We start from the raw sequence: 20,670 nt of genomic DNA, 5'->3' as shown, positions 1-20,670 counted from the left end.
TCACATTTTTTTTTAATTTTCATATAAAGGCACTTGTATTATGACAGGTCATTCCTTTCAAGTCAATGTTTCAAGTCGTAAGTCGGCGGTCACAGAGTTTGTTTGTTGCAATATTTTTCAATTACAAATATTGAAGGTACCTCAACATTATTGACAAATTTGTTTCACAATCATTTTTAATAATCTCCTTTTTAATCTGTTAACATACCAGACAAATTATTATCTTTTCACTTAATACAAAACATCTTGAAAAACAATAATCAATTCATATATTATTAAAAAGGGGTTTCATACTGTTGCACACATGTATTGTAATAAAAAAAATGTCTATGCTCAAGGAATAAACATTTAATTGGACCAACAATATAACTATTAACTAATTATCAACTTTCATTTTTAATTAATAGACACCATATTTATTGAATAACTAGTTTATTGTATGTTAATTAAACTCATTTATTGACAGAATGCATTATACATATAAGAGTTATGAATATTTATATATATTTTATTAAATATATAATTTATTCATTATATTTTTTATTTTTTTCTTTTTTTTTCTTTGTGACTATTTCATAGTTACATTTTACTGAAACATTTTTAGACGCATTTTTATGGATATGTAAATTAATATTAAAAAAAAGCTTTAAACTAAACATCACTGGAAAAGCTTGTTGGTGTAGCAAAAATTAAAACATATTAATTCTTTTAATAATTAAAACAATTAATTTGTCAAATGTTAACTGTGACCGCAGCAAAGTGAGAAGGATAAGAAACGGTCCATTAAGGCTTTTGATTGCAGTATAAAAGTTAATTATTAACAATATACCTAAGCCGTAATCACTTTAACCTTATAATTAACGGCACTTGTGACCTTAATTTGCTTTGCAGAGAAGTGATGGAGAGGTGAAATGGGAGATTAGGGGAGAAGTAGGAGATGCAAGCGGAGTAGGGATGTGCTGTCAGCCAATCCCCGAGGCGATGGGTTGACCGCCTCTGTCCAAGGTCCTGTCACTTGTCAATAGTTGTCTACATATGTTACTTTAAACTCGAAGTGTAATTGTGCGAATCATTCCCACTGTTAGCTCATTTTAATTGTAATTAACATTAATTAGTATTTTAATATACCGATGGGATATGTTGTGTGTAGCATATTTCTACCAACTCGCTGTTAGAACTTCTTACCCCTCCTGTCGGCGTGTCGGTCTGTCCGTATGGGGGACGTCACTGATTTTATGATGTCCACTATCTGCGAATCGACCCTCGGCTTCTGGAGGCGCTTGGCCGATCTGGTACGAAACTTGGCCGATTCTTGGTTCGCTACAATGTTTGATTTTATACATCTGTGAAACAAAAATTTAATATTTAAAGTCTATGCTTCATTTATACAAATTTTAATGGAAATTTGTAGGGTAAAAAGACAAAGTAAGAAAAAAAACAATAAGTAAGATTGAAATTTTGTTAAATCTTGTAAGGTCATCGGAAAAGTCTGATTGCTGATTGCTTCTAACTGGTCCTAATGGAAAGGCAGCAGTCCAACAGGACATCATTATGATGAAGATTGATATAACCTTGTAATTTTCTCTTTGCGATCTTTGAGATTGTATTACTTAATAAAGTAACTAAACGATATTTGTCGGATATAGTTATTAAAGAGCTGGTTTAAATGCACTATCATATGCATGTGAAAGAGGTAGATCATTCTAGAGAGCGACAATAACTATTAAGTAGTTTAAAGATGAGTTTACATGCTTTTTAAAAGACTTGTATTAGTAACAATACTTGTATTTCTTTTTACAATCTTCTAGAATGACGAAAGACACAGTCACAATCTCTTTTGCAATTTTTTGACAAATGGTAATAGTCAAAATACATAATGTCACTGGTTATACAGGGTGATTAGTTACATGTGTAAGAGATGAATGTATAGAATGATATCTTTTGTCAAGAAAAAGCTCTAAAATATGTTACATCAATTTTTCTTCTTAAGGAATGCAATAGGCCAGTCATATCTGCCAATGCAGTCTTTATGGATAAATAATAAATAATTTTTTGAATATGCTTTTACTTACTGTTTATGGAAAGGGTGTACCATATATTAATTAACAATAAATGTAAATATAAATACATATACATACACAATAAGTATAAATACATGTTATTAAATCTTTTACAACTCTAACCAATCGCCTAGTATATAAATTAATCCAAAAACATAATCGATCAAGATTGCACTTTGCAAAGGAAATACATTTAAACGCATCTTCTCGGTGTTACGACTAACCGATGAGACGCATCAAATATAGCGGAGCTGTTGAGGTAGCGTTCCATACCTCGCCGCCTCCTGCAGCTTGCGGGTAAGCAGCTCGTTCTTCAAGCGCGCTGCAGCCAGTTCTCTCCGGAGCTGGGCTTTACTCTTGTTTCCCGCTGGATGGAGAAGAGGATGCCTTTTTAAACGCGCCGCTGACGGTCGCTGCGTGGGATCCGGGTCTACCATTTTCTGTAAAATTAAAAAAATTATTTAGAATTTTATAATTACTTGAACTAGTTTGACAACTCAAAACGCTAAACTCTTTTATTACCAAGGAAAAGGGGCGCACCTAAGCGAAGAATATAGAGCTGAATTTGCAGGGATTTGCGAAAAAAAAGTTGAAAAAGCAACATATTGCAAAATAAACAGACAAGAAAACGACGCGAATCGTGTTTCAATATTTATTTGAATAGAAAAATTCTATCAGTTTCTAAATGTGTATTTTCAAAGATACAAGCTCTGCTAAAAGGCATATTGTTCTATTTTAGAGATGTCACTATGCGAGCAGCGGAAGACTGGTCATCATGGTTATCTTTGACGACTTATGCCTTGGAGTGTCTATCAGCTGATATAACATACCATATATAACAAATAACAATTTTCTTCTAGTTAAGAACATTTACATTTAATGAACGCTAGTATTAAATAGGTTTTAATAATTTAAAATGTTTGATGACATACTTTTAATAGCTCATTGAACTCTCTAGAAAGCTTCGGCAAGTTGGGTAACTTTCCGTTCCTTATGCTGTGCCACTCTTGGCCGTTCTTCGGTAACGGACCTCCACCACCGGCTTCATATAATGTTAGACCTGAAACAAAAATATTATTAGGAATTTTGTTTAAATAAAAACTTAAATTTGTATATATATAAAAAAGTACAGCATCCGGAGATAAATATTGCACATCGACCTTTGGAAAGAGACAATCGGCTAATTTCGGCTTCGTAAAGCGTTATCTCTTTCGCACGAAATACAACGACTGACAAAACGTCACATAGGTAGTGTGGGACAGAGATAGTGCTCTACGAAACCGAAATTAGCCAATTGTCTCTTTCCAAAGCTCGATTTGCAATATTTATCGCCGGGTGCTGTAAAAGAAGAGAAGTACCAAATTTATAACAATTATATGACAGTACAATTCTTATCGGTAAAATGATAAGTTACTATAGAATCGATATATATTATCTAGCTGAAAGGATCATAAGAAAAAATTATATGTACAAATTTTGTGTATATAAACCTAAATTTCAGTGTATAAATCTTTCTATATGCAATATATACACTTTTACATCCTGGGTAAAGTATACAAAAAGCTAAAATTGAAAGATTGAAAAAGAATGTTTGCATGCTGAGGGCAACTGCACTGATAATGTCTTAAAAAGACACATCTTGCAAATGAAATGTTTGACTTTAGGCTATTTCAACAAATTAATTATTATTAAAAATATTTAGTCCGATATCATCCAAACACAAAGAATCAACTCGGAATCAAAGTTATGTCATCGTATGTTAAATAACTTAAATTCATGGTTTTTATAAATTTCACATGAAATAAACTTAAAATTAAGGCTTATAAATTTATATCTCACCGAAAGCAAAAATGTCAGCTTTGGTGAGATGAGAGAAGTCTTCCTGTAACACTTCTTTGGGCAGATATCGGCAATCGCCTTCCTCTACTGACGGTGATGAAATACACGTCACATGGCCTAGGTCACCTGCAACAAAAATAAATATATATCTGGATTAATAAATATAATCTATGAGGAGTGAATTCTGAAGAGTTAGGTGACCAGGTGAGAAAACCCCTAATGACAAGGATTACTTGCTTAGATACAGTAGGCAAAGGAATTTTAAAATTTCTATCAAGACACCCAACTTGTGTAAAGTAATTTTATCTATCATTTTTATGCATATGTTAATAAATAGTAAGTGATGAATGTACAGCACAAGTTCAGGTAATGAAATTTTTGAAGATCTTCCATTCAGGCCGCGTGGGGCGTATAAGACCCACACTTTAGAAATTAAAAGAAGTTTCTTAAGACGCATGCTTTACACTTCTTCAATACTACAAACCTATAATTAGCGGGAAAAAGTTGTCAATTTTAATATGTACGAGCATGCGTAATGTGAAGTTATCTACATTCGAGCCTACAATTAATTTGTTTAAACTTCCTTTGTTTTTCAATGAGAACTGCAAATAACCTGAACGGGAAGTGCTTGGGGTCGTATACGCCCCATATGGCATGGAATGTGTTAATGACCATCCTAAAATTCTATTTAGGTGTGACAGGTCAATTTCTTCTAGCAGTACATCTACAGGGACAGATAATAAACAATAATTCATTTGAAACCGAATTATTATTTCTGATGCCATAGATTTTTAGTTAGGATGTACCATAAATAAATTGCATGTAAATATAATGCAATAATAATAAACTTTCAAGAAACATGTGTATATGATTTAGTTTAGTCTCCAACAAAAGGTTATATGGATAAGTTTTTTAAACCCTTTTAAAACTTTTAGATCTATAAACAATCATCATCAGTATTACATATATTAGTATTACTGCTTGATTGCAATATTCATAATCTTGATTATTGCAATCAAGCATGCAAAGTACGTAATAACAACAGCTCCGCAGTGTACAGTCTATGTAATTATTTCTACTGTATGTCTATGCGAGTGTACACTCACCGAGCTTGTACTTGTGCTGCGAGTTGTGCTGCGGGGCGTCGTCGTCGTCGTAACCGTCGTCGGAGTCGAGCGCCGGCGTCTGCTCGGCGCGGCACACGAAGATGTTCCCTGGCTTCACGTCCATGTGGACCAACTGTCGCGAGTGGATGTACCTGATTCATACAAACACAGTAATGTATAACAACACACACACACACACACGAACGCACGCACGCACGCACACACACACACACATATATATATATGCCCATGTATCTTAAATACAACAATATATATAATTAATTCCATTAACCAATGTAGGTGAGGTAAACCTATTTAACTTTTCCTTTGTCTATGTATATTCAGGTGTATATACCTGAATATACATAAACAAAGGCCCACTCATAATAGGAGAGGCATGGAGAAGGAAAAATAGAGGAAAGGGAGTTGAGACAGAGAAGAGAGGGGAGAGAGGTAGAGAGGAGAGACAAGGCAAGACAATACACACTGACTCGCATGCCATCTGCATTATAAAAAATAAACACCTTATTTTTAGCGACTACACTTCACTGTTCAATGCCCAGACACAGTTGCCTTTCCTACCGAAATTCATCTAGTAACAATTTTTTCTATATATCATTATATTTTAATTTTTATTATAAAAATCGAAATTATAGAAAGTCCTTAAAGTACATATGAATATGAAAAACCAACGTATTTGTTACAAGTACTGCTGCAGCTAATGCAAATAAATAATATTGCAGCGATTCACCACTTACGCTAATCCATCAGCAATGTGTGCCAGCAGTAGCAACAGCTCACTCTCCGGCAGCGGCCCCTCCTCCATCATCTGCTGCAAGGAACCACCATCACAGTACTCGTTCTGGATTATCATGTGATCGTCCTCCGCCCACGCCGAGTAATACCTGTGGCAAATACATTATAACATTATTGATCACAATAATTTATCCAAAGACACAAACATAAGAGCATACTTGTATAAATATTAATTTTGTGTATTCTCCTTATTGCATGCCTGTTAGCTTTTTTTTGTTTTTACATCTTGGTATGAATGATTTAAAGGGGTGAATGTATAGCACATTTGTCAGCAAAAAACTTTTACACCTATTTCCAAGCACCATGTATAAAGTGATCACTCAGAAACTATTAATATTAATATGTGCAATCACAAACATTACATTATTAATCACTTTTGCAACCATTTATTTACTATTAGTGTGTAGCATGCATATTAAGAATTATGACATTAAATGAAGAAGCTTTTACATCTAGAATATAAACAATCAACCTGTATATTTAAGATATTGATACCTATGTTTGAACTATCATAATATCTCTGGAAACATTTAGAGACTTAAATTTTGGAAGGAATATTCATTATATCTAATAGTGTTCAGCTAAGAACGGATTTTATGAATTCCCATCTGGAAAGGAGGCGATGGCGTTTGAAAAGGCTTTGATTAAGGCGTTGATTTTTAATAAAATTCTGCAAAACATTACTAAACTACCATACTATCTATTGATTTCAAAATAAATTGACAAAATATGAGAAGAATCTTTGGCGATGAATGAAAAAAATGTGTTCTTGTGCAGTTTCTTCCTGCTCCTTCTGCACAACTATAACACCTTGCAAAACAGAATAGAACCAGAAATAAAACAGATTTCAAAAATTCGGTTTAGTCTATCCCATGTTGAATAAATTAATTCACTATATATGTTGTTAATTATATATATCCAAAACATTTCAGGTGTTATCTATCTACTATAAAATCCACATTTTTTAATTTCTAGTAGTCCCCGTTTTATTAGTAGTCCCCGTTTTATTAGTAGTCCCCGTTTTTTTAGTAGTCACCGTTTTATTAGTAGTCCCCGTTTTTTTAGTAGTCCCCGTTTTATTAGTAGTTCCAAGATGCAGGCTTACCGTACTACATGCGGATGCATCCCAAGAACAGCGTGCGCGTACACCTCGGTGAGTGCGTTTCGCTCTGCCGCCGATCCCGCCACGGGTCGCAGCGAGCGCTTGAGCGCGTAAACGCACCCGTCCAGCTTGTTGACGCAGCGGCTCACGCGCCCAAACGCACCGCGACCCACCGTCTCCAGCTCCACGAACTCCACGCTGTACCGCGATATGTTTGACTCCTGAAAACATGCATACTCAAAAAGAATACCTACTAAAGGTAAATAACACTTTTAACCCTTTAACTGTTTAATTTTGTTTCGAAAAACTTTTTCTGCCTGCTTAGTTAATTTCCGAAACGAAGACGAGTATACTCGTCATAAACGAAGTAAAAAGGTTCTGCCTATAAAAGTAGGCAGTTATGATTAAAATCAAACGTTACGTGTTTGGTTTTTTAAAAAATATTGCTAACAAACAACCGTCCATGTTGAATTTGAATTACTTTTATTTTCTATGCCTAGTTAATTGTATTCTACATCTTCCTTATCTTCCTGCACCTTCATCACTGCTATCATCAGAAGACGACAAATGTATTATTGTTTTGCGTTTTTTTGTGTTCAAACACATATCTCCGTCACTATCGTAATAACTCATCTGGCAGGGATAATTAAAATTATGTAATTCACAATTTTATGCCCAAGGAATTAAAGCATTTAATATTACTTATCATATCAATAAAATCCACAAGTCTCTTTCTTTCTTTCAATTATTGCATCGCACAATCAACTGCAAAACGCACCGATAGTGCTTCTTTATATAAAAAAATCGTTTTGTAACAGTGCTTCCCCGTTTGTAATTTCTGTTTAATACAACCCATTGTGTAATAAAATAAATAACGTTGCCAGACTAACGAATATTCTAAAACTATCTTTATTTGACGTTTTTTAGGACAAAAAATTACAGTTGATTCGTTTAATAATAAAACAAATGCAATTTAATTATCTTTGCGACGAGTATACTCGACATTATACCAAAAATTAGTTTCGCTATGACGAGTATACTCGACATAATCAGTCAAAGGGTTAATATTACTACTGTTGACCATACACACTATCCCTGTGCAATTTGTGAATGTCACATAATGCAGGTTTTTTAATGACTACTTTTAAATAAATTATCTAGTATTGTAAGTGATTAACTTAATCAATCACTAGGCTACGAGCACAATAAGACACATGCACTAATCTAATACTTGCATACATGCACTAGTCCAAACTACATTAACAACTTAGTTGAACACTTACATTAGTCTAAATCAAATAATTTTAATAAATACATATACCAGGGGTGGCCAAGCTCCTTGATACTTCAAACCATTGTTCAATATTTGAAATTTTTCAATTCAATAAGCATTTAAAACAGGCAAACGAATATTTTAAAATATATGTTTAAATTATATGACAAAAATACAAAATATTTGTATTGAAGTAAGATATAATGCCACATGTATATAACAGCACTTCTAATAATATTTAAGATGCTTGTTAGTTAATTATGATTGGTGTTTGGATTTTGCTAATTTTATAGTAGAATAATAACAATTATTTACACTAGTAATTTGTTTCAATTTCCCAGGAGCTGACATAGGTTATATATATATATTTAAATATTGAAATAATTCGACAATCCAAAAATAGTTGTTCGAAAAGCCAGTATGGCCACCCCTGACATACACTATTCAATTTGAACATGCATATTGTACATACTTGTGTATTACATGAAACACATAAAAAGCTACAAACCCTTAATCTCTTGGCAGGTTGCTCCGGAGACCTCTCACCCCAGAGTGTCGGTGTTTTAGACAGGGCACGCTTCTTCTTGTTCAGCGCTTGACCTAAGCAAACACCAATTGAATTAAATATTTTTAAATTAGTTAATTTAATACATAGAAATAACATAACATACTATACAGAGATAGTGTTACATTATAAAAGGCTATATTTCTATAACTTCAATGACCGATCTGAATTCTTTTTTGATAGTTTTATCAAGCCATGCACAGTGGTGTTGTCCAGCGAGTAGGTGACCGTCATTAAATAAAACTGTGCAAAATAAAATCCTTATTAGTTTTAGCAATTTCATTATTTAATTCAATCAAAAACAGTGCGTGATTAATCATATTATTAAATAACTATTTTTAATATATACCCAATTCTTTTTACACACTGGATATGTTTCTTAGAAAAATGTGCAAAAAAACCGGTGACATGATAGTTTGAGGACATGTTAGACCAATTTTAAAAATTCTGAAAACTTAATATTTTTCCAAAATATTCATAAGGTAAAATCCATACTATGTATTTATAAAACCAACACAATAACTTTTTATAACCAAAAAAAATGAATTTTGGACCAAAATTGGAACAAAAAATTTTTTTGTGTCAATACCAGAAATAAAAAACCCTGTAAAAAGTGCATTTATTCCCATATATATATTGCATTATTTCAACTTGTGTAAAAAACCGGGATGTATGTATATTTTAAGGCTAGATACAGATGGCTTCCTATCTCCTATTGGAAACACTATATATAGCTTATATCAAGGATGGCCAACCTGCGGCTAGGAAGCCACATGCGGCTCTATTTAGCAAACAATGTTCTACAGCCTAAATGATGTTAATTACCTTTATGCATGTAATATACATCATGTGTTCATAATAGCCTAGAAAATGTTAAATTAATTTTTATTTGTAGATTGTTATAATTAAAGATTTTGTATAATACACTCACCCTCCGGCGTGAACGGATTGATGTTGACGAGCGGACGGCGAGAATCGTCCAGCTCGTCGGGTGGCAGGCTGCCCAGCGCGCTGTCATCATCGGCAGACGGTGGGTGCAGGTGATGACTCGAACCCGATGGTACGCCTGGTGTATTGACATTACCTTACATTATTTGCAATAACTATACATGTTTATGCTATGTTTCCGCCAGAGATATGTGAGAACCAATAAAATAGATTACATCTAAGTACAAATCCTCGCACTCGCCAAATTCCGTTACATATATATATATTTAATTATAGGAATCTGGTTTACCTTTAAGCCATATAGCAACTATCTCCGTCGTATATTAAAAAATGCAGGGAAATAAATGCTTGTTTTATTTCCGTTTCAAGTTTAAAAATAGAATTTAAAGATAATTATTCACACCAAAATATCTCACGCACGAAATTTCCGGTACCGGAAGTAGTGGACTGAATGCCAATGTGGCGGCGATGTCGAAATCTTTTTCTCTTTGTTATATAATTAATACACACGTAATATGCTCGCGAAAAAAACGGAACATAAGATTCGGTTCTCGTAAACAATCGAGGTGAGTATCATCGACTAGTTAGTGAACTAGAAAAGAGTTACGGGATTAATAGACTTCTGCAGAAAAGTCATATGAGAAATTATTAAAGAATGATTATTTACGAAAAGTTACAGATACTGTCATTGAATAGTAATAAAAATTTATGATAAAATTGCATAGAAGATAAAGAAGTAAAATCAGAAATTAAAAACTAAAAAGCTAAAGAAACAAAAACGAAATACACCAAATTTGTAACATGTAGTATTTCGGATAGATGGCAAGAGATAAAATTCGTTTATTCGTCATTTGTTGTTTTTACAGAACTCTTATTGATCGTCAACTGATCTATGTTTTAATATACTTTATTTTTGACTCTACTCTGCTTCGCAAAGTTATGGGAAAGAAGCAGGAAGAAATTCCGCTATACACATTTTTAAACTCGCAAAAAGCCACCAACAGCTGGCAACACTACAAGTAGTATCGCGCGCAAAATAGTATCGCTGAGTTCTGTTAGTGTTTTGTTTAGGTACACATGTCAAAAAGTTTTTTGTCTTTATAAGTGCTCGTGCCCTTTCATCATGGCAAACGAAATAGGCGACACGATTATTTATGATGAACGCGCAGACGTCTTGTCTGACGTTCCGGACGATTTGGCCGATTCGGAAGAAGACATTGAAGATGAAAAAAGTGAAAGTGGAGCAGAATCGTAGGAAGATAGTGAAATATTTACAAGGCGAATTCGACGTTACATTTTGGAGTCTGTTTTGTTTCCTACCATACGAAATAAAAATACTGAATACCAAAGAGAATGGAAATAAACAAATATAAAAAAAAATGTATTTATTAACGTATGTATATCTTCGAAATTTCTTGAAAGTAAGGGAACAGAGTTGAGAATGCATGAAAACTAGCGATGAGTTGATTAAAACTTTACAATTCATAATTTCCAGATAATGTCTAAAACGGCCAGCGACTGTCGGCTGTCGGCGCCAAGCGAATAGATTTTTATGGAACGTGCGGACGGCAAAGTGTTAGTAGTCTGCAAAATGCTTTCGCTTATCTGTCAATCCATCGGTCTACGCATGCGCAAATTGTAAGAACGCGCGGCGTATGATTTGTAGTCGGTTGTCAAAAACCGCGTCTCGCGCCGAAAAATATTATGAAATATAATAATGGCGAACGGCGTCATGTGACGTATGTGTTATTGTTTGTGAATTTGTATTAAATCTTTAGTGCTTGATGGGATATTGAATTAAAGACTATCCTATATTAATTTTGAATCAATGTTTAATATGTACAAATGTGTGGTGAAAGTTTTATGTAAAAATTATTTCATTCGCATGACAAATAATTTATTACGGCGTTGGTGTGTCTGAAGTTGTTGGCGGATGACTTTTAATATAAACTGTATCTTTCATCCAAGCGTTTTAAAAGTTCAACGCAGAATTAAACGTATACACTATCAGATATAGCCTAAAAGAAATCAAAACAATCAGGCGATGTCACTGCCAAGGATTATTATCATTTAAATATTCGTTTATTATATAATAAACTTATTCTGCCAATTTATTTTTAATACGCGTTTTAAATTCTTTTAATGGTAGCCCAATAATATTTTTAATTGGAAAGCGACGGAAGCGACGCGATTTATGGAAGGATATGTGATATTGAAACAGATACAACATGAGAGTGAAAATAGAAATTTTATGTAGTGAGGAAAAGTAAAAAAAAAAAACGAAATATGTTTAGAATGTTTTTTGTTTTTAACCGGACAGAGTTTAGAGGAGCATAGAATAAAAAATCGTATTGGGAGGAGCTTGGGATAAGAGACTAACATTGGCTAGTGGTGTTGTAGTATACTTTAAACGATTGACCCTTTTTTATTTAAGTTGATTTCTCAAAAATTAATACGCAATAGATAATTACAAATAAACATTAACAATATTATACATATACTATATATAATATTATATAGTGAAACAATCATTAATCTATGGAGAAACTGCATGCATTACGGAAAAAATAAGACAAATATATTAGGGGGACCAAGTAATATCGCTTTCTTAAGTTAAATTCACACGACTACATTTAAACAAGTTTTTATTTCTAATCAACTATATATTCGCCCTCGTTATCAACAACCTTTTGCCATCTAGTACACATCTACCAAGTAAGTAATGAGCTACCAAATGGCAATCAAATGTCGACAATACTATGTGATATTAAACTAAAAATATTGACAACAAAAATTTAAACATCTGAAGAATATTTAGATGAAGAAATATTAGAATATAATAGATAGGTTTAAGGATGCTATTATAAGGGAGATCAATCTGATTCTTGTATCTATCGACATGATATTCTTCACATGACGTACACACGCGTTCAAATTGCCCTTACTGGATAGTAATACGTTATATACAAGATATATCATTATTTATATTTTTTTAATATTTTTTTTTACCTACAGTTATTTTCGTCGTGTGAAATCAAATTATGGGCATTATTAAATACAATAAAAACTTTTTTTTGCAAGTTAATCATATTTTGAAAAACAAAAAATATAGTTAAACTTACCCGTAGGCGCACTGGCTTTTGGTGGAAAGAGTCTAGCTCTGGACGGATACTGTGACGGAGTCGAACACTTCTCGAGCAGGGCTTTGGGCGTGAATGGGGTGTCAAACAACCTGCAAAACAATTAACATTTAATTATAATCAACAGAAAAGTGGACTACCACGCTTTCTCATCATTACTACTTCAGCCGAATGACGTCATTTCGATTTATTCCAATAGGACCGGTAAGAAACGGCCTATATCCAGATTTTCCGATCTTAACCCTTCCCTTACCGCAGTCCGTTCCGCCAAATTGACGCTACTGAACCGTGCATATGCGCCGCGAAGTGAGCACATTGTATGTCGGTAAGCTGATGTTCGAATTTTCTCATTTGGTGTTACATATTTAAATATTTTACTGGTATATTAATTAAAAATAGAAGTTAGGATAATTCTTAGTAATTTATTTGGCTGTAATAAATCTTAAAACACGGATCTACACATAAGCCCACATTACAAGGTGGACGCCGTCTAACTCCGGCGCTTGTAACGAAAGGGTTAACAAGATCCTCTATCCACAATATGAGTGAACGTTCAACGCTGGGATTGCTATTCCGTGATCTCCAATCCACAAGCTTAAAGCCCGCCATCTTTTATCTGCTATATTCCAATAGTCAGTTTCAACACATTATCAAATTTTTAAATCCGTGACTTCCGACTTCGAACAATATTAACCCTTTGAGGCACGGAATTTTAGAAAATAAAAATACCCATGTTGCGCAGAAATTTAATTTCGTTCAAAATTTAACAAAATTGGTGTGTTATGTATTAATAAGGATATACAATGATATAAAAAATAAAAGTTAATTCTATTATTAACTACTAAAAATTTTCGGTTTCAACACTTTATGAACCTGTCATATGATGATAAACCTTGCCAGCGCAATCGGATATATTTGTAACAATTGCTAATGGTGTTGCCAATTACTTTAAATAATAAAGTATAGAAAAAAATGTATGAGCGCGCAACTATTCTAATATTTCCAGGTGGGTCGAGAAATGTCCCACCATGCGTTATTACGCATCAAAAAGGTGCCCCAAAGGGTTAGATCGCAGTCTGACAACTCGCGGTCGCCACTAGAACCTTTCGGACGCAACAGCCATCAGTTACACGAGCAATGTGTTCCTCTCGCTGTCACTTCAGACGAACAATTCTTCTAACATTCGTTCTACCACCGATCTCCTCATTTTTAATTCGATCTGACTGCGAAACTCCGAGCATTGGCCTGCCTCTCCATCTCTCTGGATGACCTTGAACTTTGTTGGCCCATCGTGAACGACTCCGAGTTAGAGCCACATATAAATAATAATGAGTTAGAAAAGGACAAATATTTAGCCACTTTCGCACATGCAGCAGTAGTCGTGCAATGTAATGCACCGCCCGCCAGCCAGCTGATAAATGCGCATGCGGCAAACAATGCGAATCACACAACTGCCACCGCCAAATCACTCAACACGTGTTTCACCCCTACACGGGGCATCTTCAGGAGTTATGTTACACCGATTAGTGCCAAACACAGAGTGACTAGACTCTGTGTTTGGCGGACGGTGCACTTTGTTGCACGACTACTGCTGCATGTGCGGAAGTGGCTAAATATTGGTCCTTTTCTTATTTAGGATGGACTTCCGCAAGGTAACGCCTGATTCCATTAAATAATGATGAAATTTAGGATTAGCTTAACCTATATTATATTTTAGTGTATTGTAGCGACTGCTATATGTGTATTTTTGCAGTTTAATTACGTTTCAATGTAATGAAAATTTGTTAAAAAAAAATGTATTTGTTATGAATTTTGTACAGATTAATAATAAATATATATAAAAAGCTATTTCAATATTTGCTCTTAAAATATACCAGACGCCAGTTTGTCAGTTAAGATCCGAAGCGAATCCATTGTACGACGGTCCCCTATATTTTTTAAAAAAGGAACTCCGACGCACACAAACGTGATACAGCTACGATCAAACGTACACACACGCACAAGTTCTATTCACAACACCTGAGTGGCGAATTCTTAACAAAAAAAAACCTTCAAGAAACAAGTTACATTACAATATACACCTTGAATCTACAACTCTGTATTTAAAACTCCTTGGCAAAAAAAGGATACATTTTTTTCTACTAATTCGACAATTACGTAACATATGCAATAAAAGATTACCAGTCATAATATAAAAGCAATATTTATACAAAAATACACTTTATTACCACGCAGCAAAAACCAAAATGATACGTATTTTTGAAGTAGTATGAAAGCTACGATGTAGTAGAAAGTAAATTTTATGCCATAACCATAAGGTTCAAATTGTAATGGTCGAACAGACTCAAGGTGTTTATGTCTGTAGTTTTTTCGAAAGTGTAGGCGTATTTTTTTGCACTGGGCAGATGTCAGCTGTTCTCCGATCATATGTTTGTCCCTTTGTGTCGAATAACTGTAGTACAACGGATTTTTCAAACGGATTCTTCAAACATCTGACTTGTTAACAAGAATATCTACACCATCGTGTTTGAAAGAAATTTATTTTTGCGTTTTAAGTACTCTAATATGCTAACCATATTAGCTAACTATAATATTTGAGCAATTTACGATCTTAAATCTCTAATAGAACCTAGAGATGCAATTTACGATCTTAAATCTCTAATAGAACCTAGAGATGCAGCTCACTCTGAAATATACAGGATGATTATTGATGACTCAATAGTTAGTAATCTGAATATATTACATTAATTTTTTTTTTTCGAGTGAAATGGTCAATAATTTCTGTCAGAATAAACTCAGAAACAGAGAGTAAAAAACAATTAATTTTACTAAGTAGTAATCCGAATTCTAAGTGTTTTTTCGCCACTACGTTATTTATTGTTTCTGAAACCATAGGTTCATGAAAAGGGATGCCATACATTATTTGACATAAATGAGCTATACATTCTACCTTTGAAAGCCTATAACCCATATATATCTATTTTCGACATTGAAAATTGTAAAATATCTATATAACACAAATATCTTCTCTCTGAAGACCTGTATAAATTTATTTTTATAGGAATAAGGTCTGTCTACCTCCTCATGTAGGCAAGTAAAGCTAGACCCTGTAATCAATAACAACACAAATGGCCTAGGCTAGATGAGGCTACTTCTGATCTTTTAGAAGTGTAACTATGAGATATAAACCTAGTACACCAGTGCACCTTAGTGGTAACTCAGATAACTCTCTAAGCTATGATCTAAAAGCCTGTATGCCCAAAACTAGAATAATCTTCTAGTTCCATTTACTAGATGAGGAACCACAGAATTTCATCAACTACATCTTAAAGATTGTTTCAGATTTTTTTTGTTTATAGTAGATGTATAATTTGTAATATACAAGAAGATTAGATATATGTAAAGGGGAGATTGGTAAAGGTTTAAAGAGGTAAATATATAGCTGTTCGCTAATAAATTACTGTTACAGAAATAATAAATTACACATTGATAATAGAGTCAGAAAAAACATTTTCAAAATTTGATTATTAAAATTACTTATAACTTATTATCTGTACATATAGACTACTGATAAGATATTGTCTTGTTGCATTTTAATAGGAAAACAAATTAATGTAACTTATCTTTTAGTGACTTACTTTACAAAGAGTGATTAAATTAGGTAAAAATGTAAAAACTTTTTAGTGAGTGATTCACACCTTTAAAGTTTTTAACAACTATTGACAATCATACTGTATAATAAACTAGTAACATGGATATTATAAAATATTCCATTTAAATAAATATAAATGCTATAAAGCGGTATACAAAGAAAATGCTAGAAGAAACAACTTTTACCAAAGTATGTACTGGTCAGGCGAGTTTGGTATTACAAATTCTTGTTTAGACATGTTTATGCATGAACTAATTTTTGGGCTTGTTTGGAACATGTTTTATACAGGATTTGTCATGCTACACATGTTATGTTTATCCTTAAATTTTATACATTACATAATAAATACAGTTATAATACAAATTATTAATATTTATTCCTAATAAAAAAGGTCATTGTGCTTTTGAGATGGAATACAGATTTTATTTATAAATGAGGAATATTTGAGGAAAATGGGAGTTTAATTTTTGTATGTCATAAGTGTGTAACATATATATTTAAATTTTTATTTAAATATTAATAGGTACACCCATAATAACATTTTTCGTATGGTTGTTTGGAAGATATCGCTTTATATATTAAGTCCATGTATTGTTACAATAGCATCATAGCATAATGAACACAATGATGTACACAAAACATAAATGGTGTGAGAATGTGTAAGGATAATTAGTATAAGGATATATTAGACTTTTTAGCAAATTTAGAAATCCTTCAAAACTATTTTGAATTATATATGAACAATAATCCTACTTTTTTATATTACTGCAAACATTTATCCTACTAGAACTTTAATAAAAATTATCATATAAGTCCCAACTTAACCCTTGTACCAGTGTCTTGTAAGTTTATTCAATTTTTATGAAAACATCAAGCTTCCTTTTATATTTATTGTCAGGGTTGATATTTTTATATATACACAATAAATTATTGTGTGAGAAATATTGTCCTTGTTTAAGACATACAATGTATATATTAACAGGTCAATAGAAATAACTTAATCTATGCTTTCTATTTAAGTGCACCTGTCATATAAAAGTATGCTTTGGTAGTAGAAGTCACAAACTGCCTACAGACAATAAGTTATTATTAATATTCGGGGGACCAGAAAGTAATGTTGTTTCAGTCCACATGTTTTACAGAAAAAAGTTTTTACCATTCCGGTCTTGAATATTTGTATACTAGATGGCACAAGGTTGTTGAAAACAAAGGTGAATATATTGTTGGTTAGAAATAATAACTTGTTAAAAATGTAGTCATGTGATCTTAACTTAAGAAAGCGCCATTACTTTCCTGTCCCCCTAATATATGAAATGTACTGAAGCCAGTTTAAGATACCGCTTTGGGCAGCCAAGAACTCTGATATCTATATTATCTAACACACAGATGATACCGAGATACAATCTCATGGTACATAACACATACATCCACAAACATCTAAAGAAAACAACAGTCAAAGAATAAATCAGGACATTGGCCAAGTCCTTTCAATAGCTTGCTAACCATCCAAACCAGTTGGCCTCACAAATTCCTCACATTGGCAAATTATACATGAAACTACATAAATGCATCTATGTGTGCAAAGGAAGTGCCTTTGGTGAAAAAAAAAACATTTACTTTCCTATTTTAATAATGAGCACAAGTAATTAGAAATAAGTTTAAGATTTACTGAATAGATCAGCCAGGTTCAGATTTGTAGAATATTATTTCAACACACAGTGCTCTGACAGCTTGATATGAATGTAGAGTAATTAAAACTGATCAAGTTTATTTATCCATTTAAGAATCAATATATCTTGCTGGACATAGGATGACCATCCACAGCCCTGGTTGGAAGTGGCCTGTACCCAGTGTCTTTCAACAGTCCTAATGGGTGGACAGTCTATTATACATTTGCAGATTGTATTTAAGTTTAATATTTCAGATGTGCCAAACCAAAAGCCTGACAGTATACTATAGCTTGTTCTTATATGAAGTTTCAATGCAATATTAAGGGAATACATTTAATAATCAATTGTCAACTAGTATAAGGTTGAAAATCATTTTAAAATATATCTTTTATTGCAGTTCAATGTAGTTTCAATTACATCTTGTAGAGTTTGGGTTAATTGGAATCCTTTAGGAATGCATTACAAAACAGTTTTATGTAATACACTCATAGGATATAGGGTCAAAAATTAGTAAAAATGCCAGGTTAAAAGTTAACACTTTCTATGACATACAAATTCCAGTGAAAACTTTCACCTTGTCTTTATTAACTCCCATTTGGTCCTTAAAATATAAAGTTGATTTTTCTATGTACAATCAACAAACGCTCAATATAAAATCGAATACAACTCAAAATGGAATAACAAAAAGAATATGACGCGTTAAAAGATCTAGATTGTTCTTCGAAAAAGAGATGAGTAAGCAAGGGAAAACTAAGACCGTTCATTTACTAAAGTTCGTGCTTTTATTATCAATTTTGTTATTTATTTAATCGAAGTTTTTGTCAAATTTAACGATTTTCTAATGCTTTAATGTAATAAAGGAAGTGTCACTGATTTTGAATTCATGTATCTATAAGACAGTCATATTGGACATACGCAAACTCCAATATACACCTGTAAACCAAAACAATAACAATAAAACAGGTAAACGTTTTTTCCGATATTTTAACAGTAATTTCCCAGATTTTTGATGTTTAATGGTCGTACAATTGAACTTATATGAACTTACCTCAGAGCTCTAACCCTTTTGTAAGGTGGACTGAGCGAAACGGGTGCTGGAGACGCATTCCGTATACCTTCGTCCTCGTCGTCATCCAAGTTGCCGAAATCCAATTTCCTAGGCACAATCGAAGGCGGTATGGGGCTCAAATAGTCCGAAAACATGTTATACGACTCCGACATCTCACAAGAGGTTTCCACTGACAATTCTGACGAATCGTGCTTTTTGTTATAACTATTTTCAATTCTGTCCCACTGACTCATATTTGTTAACACATTAAATACACTTATATAAAACGAAACAAATGAAAATTCAATATAATTCTTAAGTGCAAATAGAATTCCGCTTGACTTTCACAAACTACAACGTTATGGCGGATGACGCATAGCACCTGTTTAATGGCGCGGCCAATCAGCGTTTGGCTTTTGACCGGTGAGGAAATTACTTGAATTCTATTGGCTGCAGTTATTTTTTTAAATAACGAAGACTCTTTGTCTATTCTTGACCATAAAATACCAGATACATCCATAGTTCAACAACGCTAAATTAAATTTAAAATGAAATAAAATTATAATAAAATGAAACATCATTCTATTAAAAATAGGGCAATCCTTTTGACTAAAATGAATAACAGGTCAAATGCATTTTTGTTATACATTATAAGTCATCTGTATTGTTTTTTTTCCATAGATTATGAATAGAATTAATTTTTTTTTCGTAAATTTACTCGGTTTAATGTTAAAACTTATAATATTTATAGACAAAAACCCGTAACAGATTGTAAAGTACTTTTTGTGATCGTGGATTTTATGCTTTATTTTAGTTCTTATAACTATTACGATGATCCTATTCTTTTTAATACTTTGTGAAATTTAATTTTGGACTTCGAGATTATCTAATTTAAAAAAGATTAGGCTATGACTCCTATATGCGTGAACACCTAGTCTTGTTTTCATTTCAATTAATTATTCTTAGGTCGTAATATATCAGTCACGTAATTTTCTTTATTTCTAATAGAGACAAAAATCGAAGCGTACTCAGTTGATGTTTTCTGATGTTGAAGATTTTTTTAAAAGAAAAGGGGGTTGAAACTGGGAGACGATATATTTCCGAAAGTGTTGATTGCTCTCATGGAAGATGTCTTCAAGCAAGCACGATTCTTAAAGTTTTTGACTCGTAATTTAATCTTTAAGAAACTTGGTCCTTTTTAAGGTCTTTGAAAAATGCTGAATGAAGGTTGCTCCTAACCGGCCTTAATAAAAATCTAGAGGAGTGGATCTAGCAGCAAACGTCCATCGGCTAGTTCTGATTTTGTAAAAGTATTAAATTAACATTGAGATAACAATAAGCATTTAATTTTCTAAAAAACGGTTGTAGAAGATTTTATTCTGGCAATTTCATTAAGCTGTCTGACAGATGTCATTAATTAACATGTCAAAACATTTATACGTCATTCATCA

At 32.9% G+C, this 20,670-nt stretch overlaps 1 protein-coding gene across 1 annotated transcript; it reads right to left on the bottom strand.

Moving 5' to 3' along the window:
- Positions 1 to 535: 535 nt before the first annotated feature.
- LOC137922684 (wee1-like protein kinase) lies at positions 536 to 19,604 on the bottom strand. Its single transcript, XM_068765710.1, has 11 exons — positions 19,220 to 19,604; positions 12,832 to 12,941; positions 9,693 to 9,827; positions 8,705 to 8,796; positions 6,927 to 7,144; positions 5,764 to 5,910; positions 5,006 to 5,157; positions 3,900 to 4,025; positions 2,993 to 3,120; positions 2,334 to 2,500; positions 536 to 1,343 (listed from the first exon to the last, which is right to left on the bottom strand). Exons 1-11 carry the CDS (start codon positions 19,471 to 19,473, stop codon positions 1,172 to 1,174), a joined length of 1,701 nt encoding a protein of 566 aa, XP_068621811.1. The 5' UTR covers positions 19,474 to 19,604; the 3' UTR covers positions 536 to 1,171.
- Positions 19,605 to 20,670: the final 1,066 nt, after the last annotated feature.

This window comes from Battus philenor, unplaced genomic scaffold (genome assembly GCF_028537555.1).
Source record: "Battus philenor isolate CCGP_79_NKW_IND1 unplaced genomic scaffold, ilBatPhil1.0.hap1 SCAF_20, whole genome shotgun sequence".
Taxonomy (NCBI): domain Eukaryota; kingdom Metazoa; phylum Arthropoda; class Insecta; order Lepidoptera; family Papilionidae; genus Battus; species Battus philenor.
Note: the sequence above shows the minus strand (reverse complement) of the source record. Positions and strands in the feature narration are given on the sequence as shown.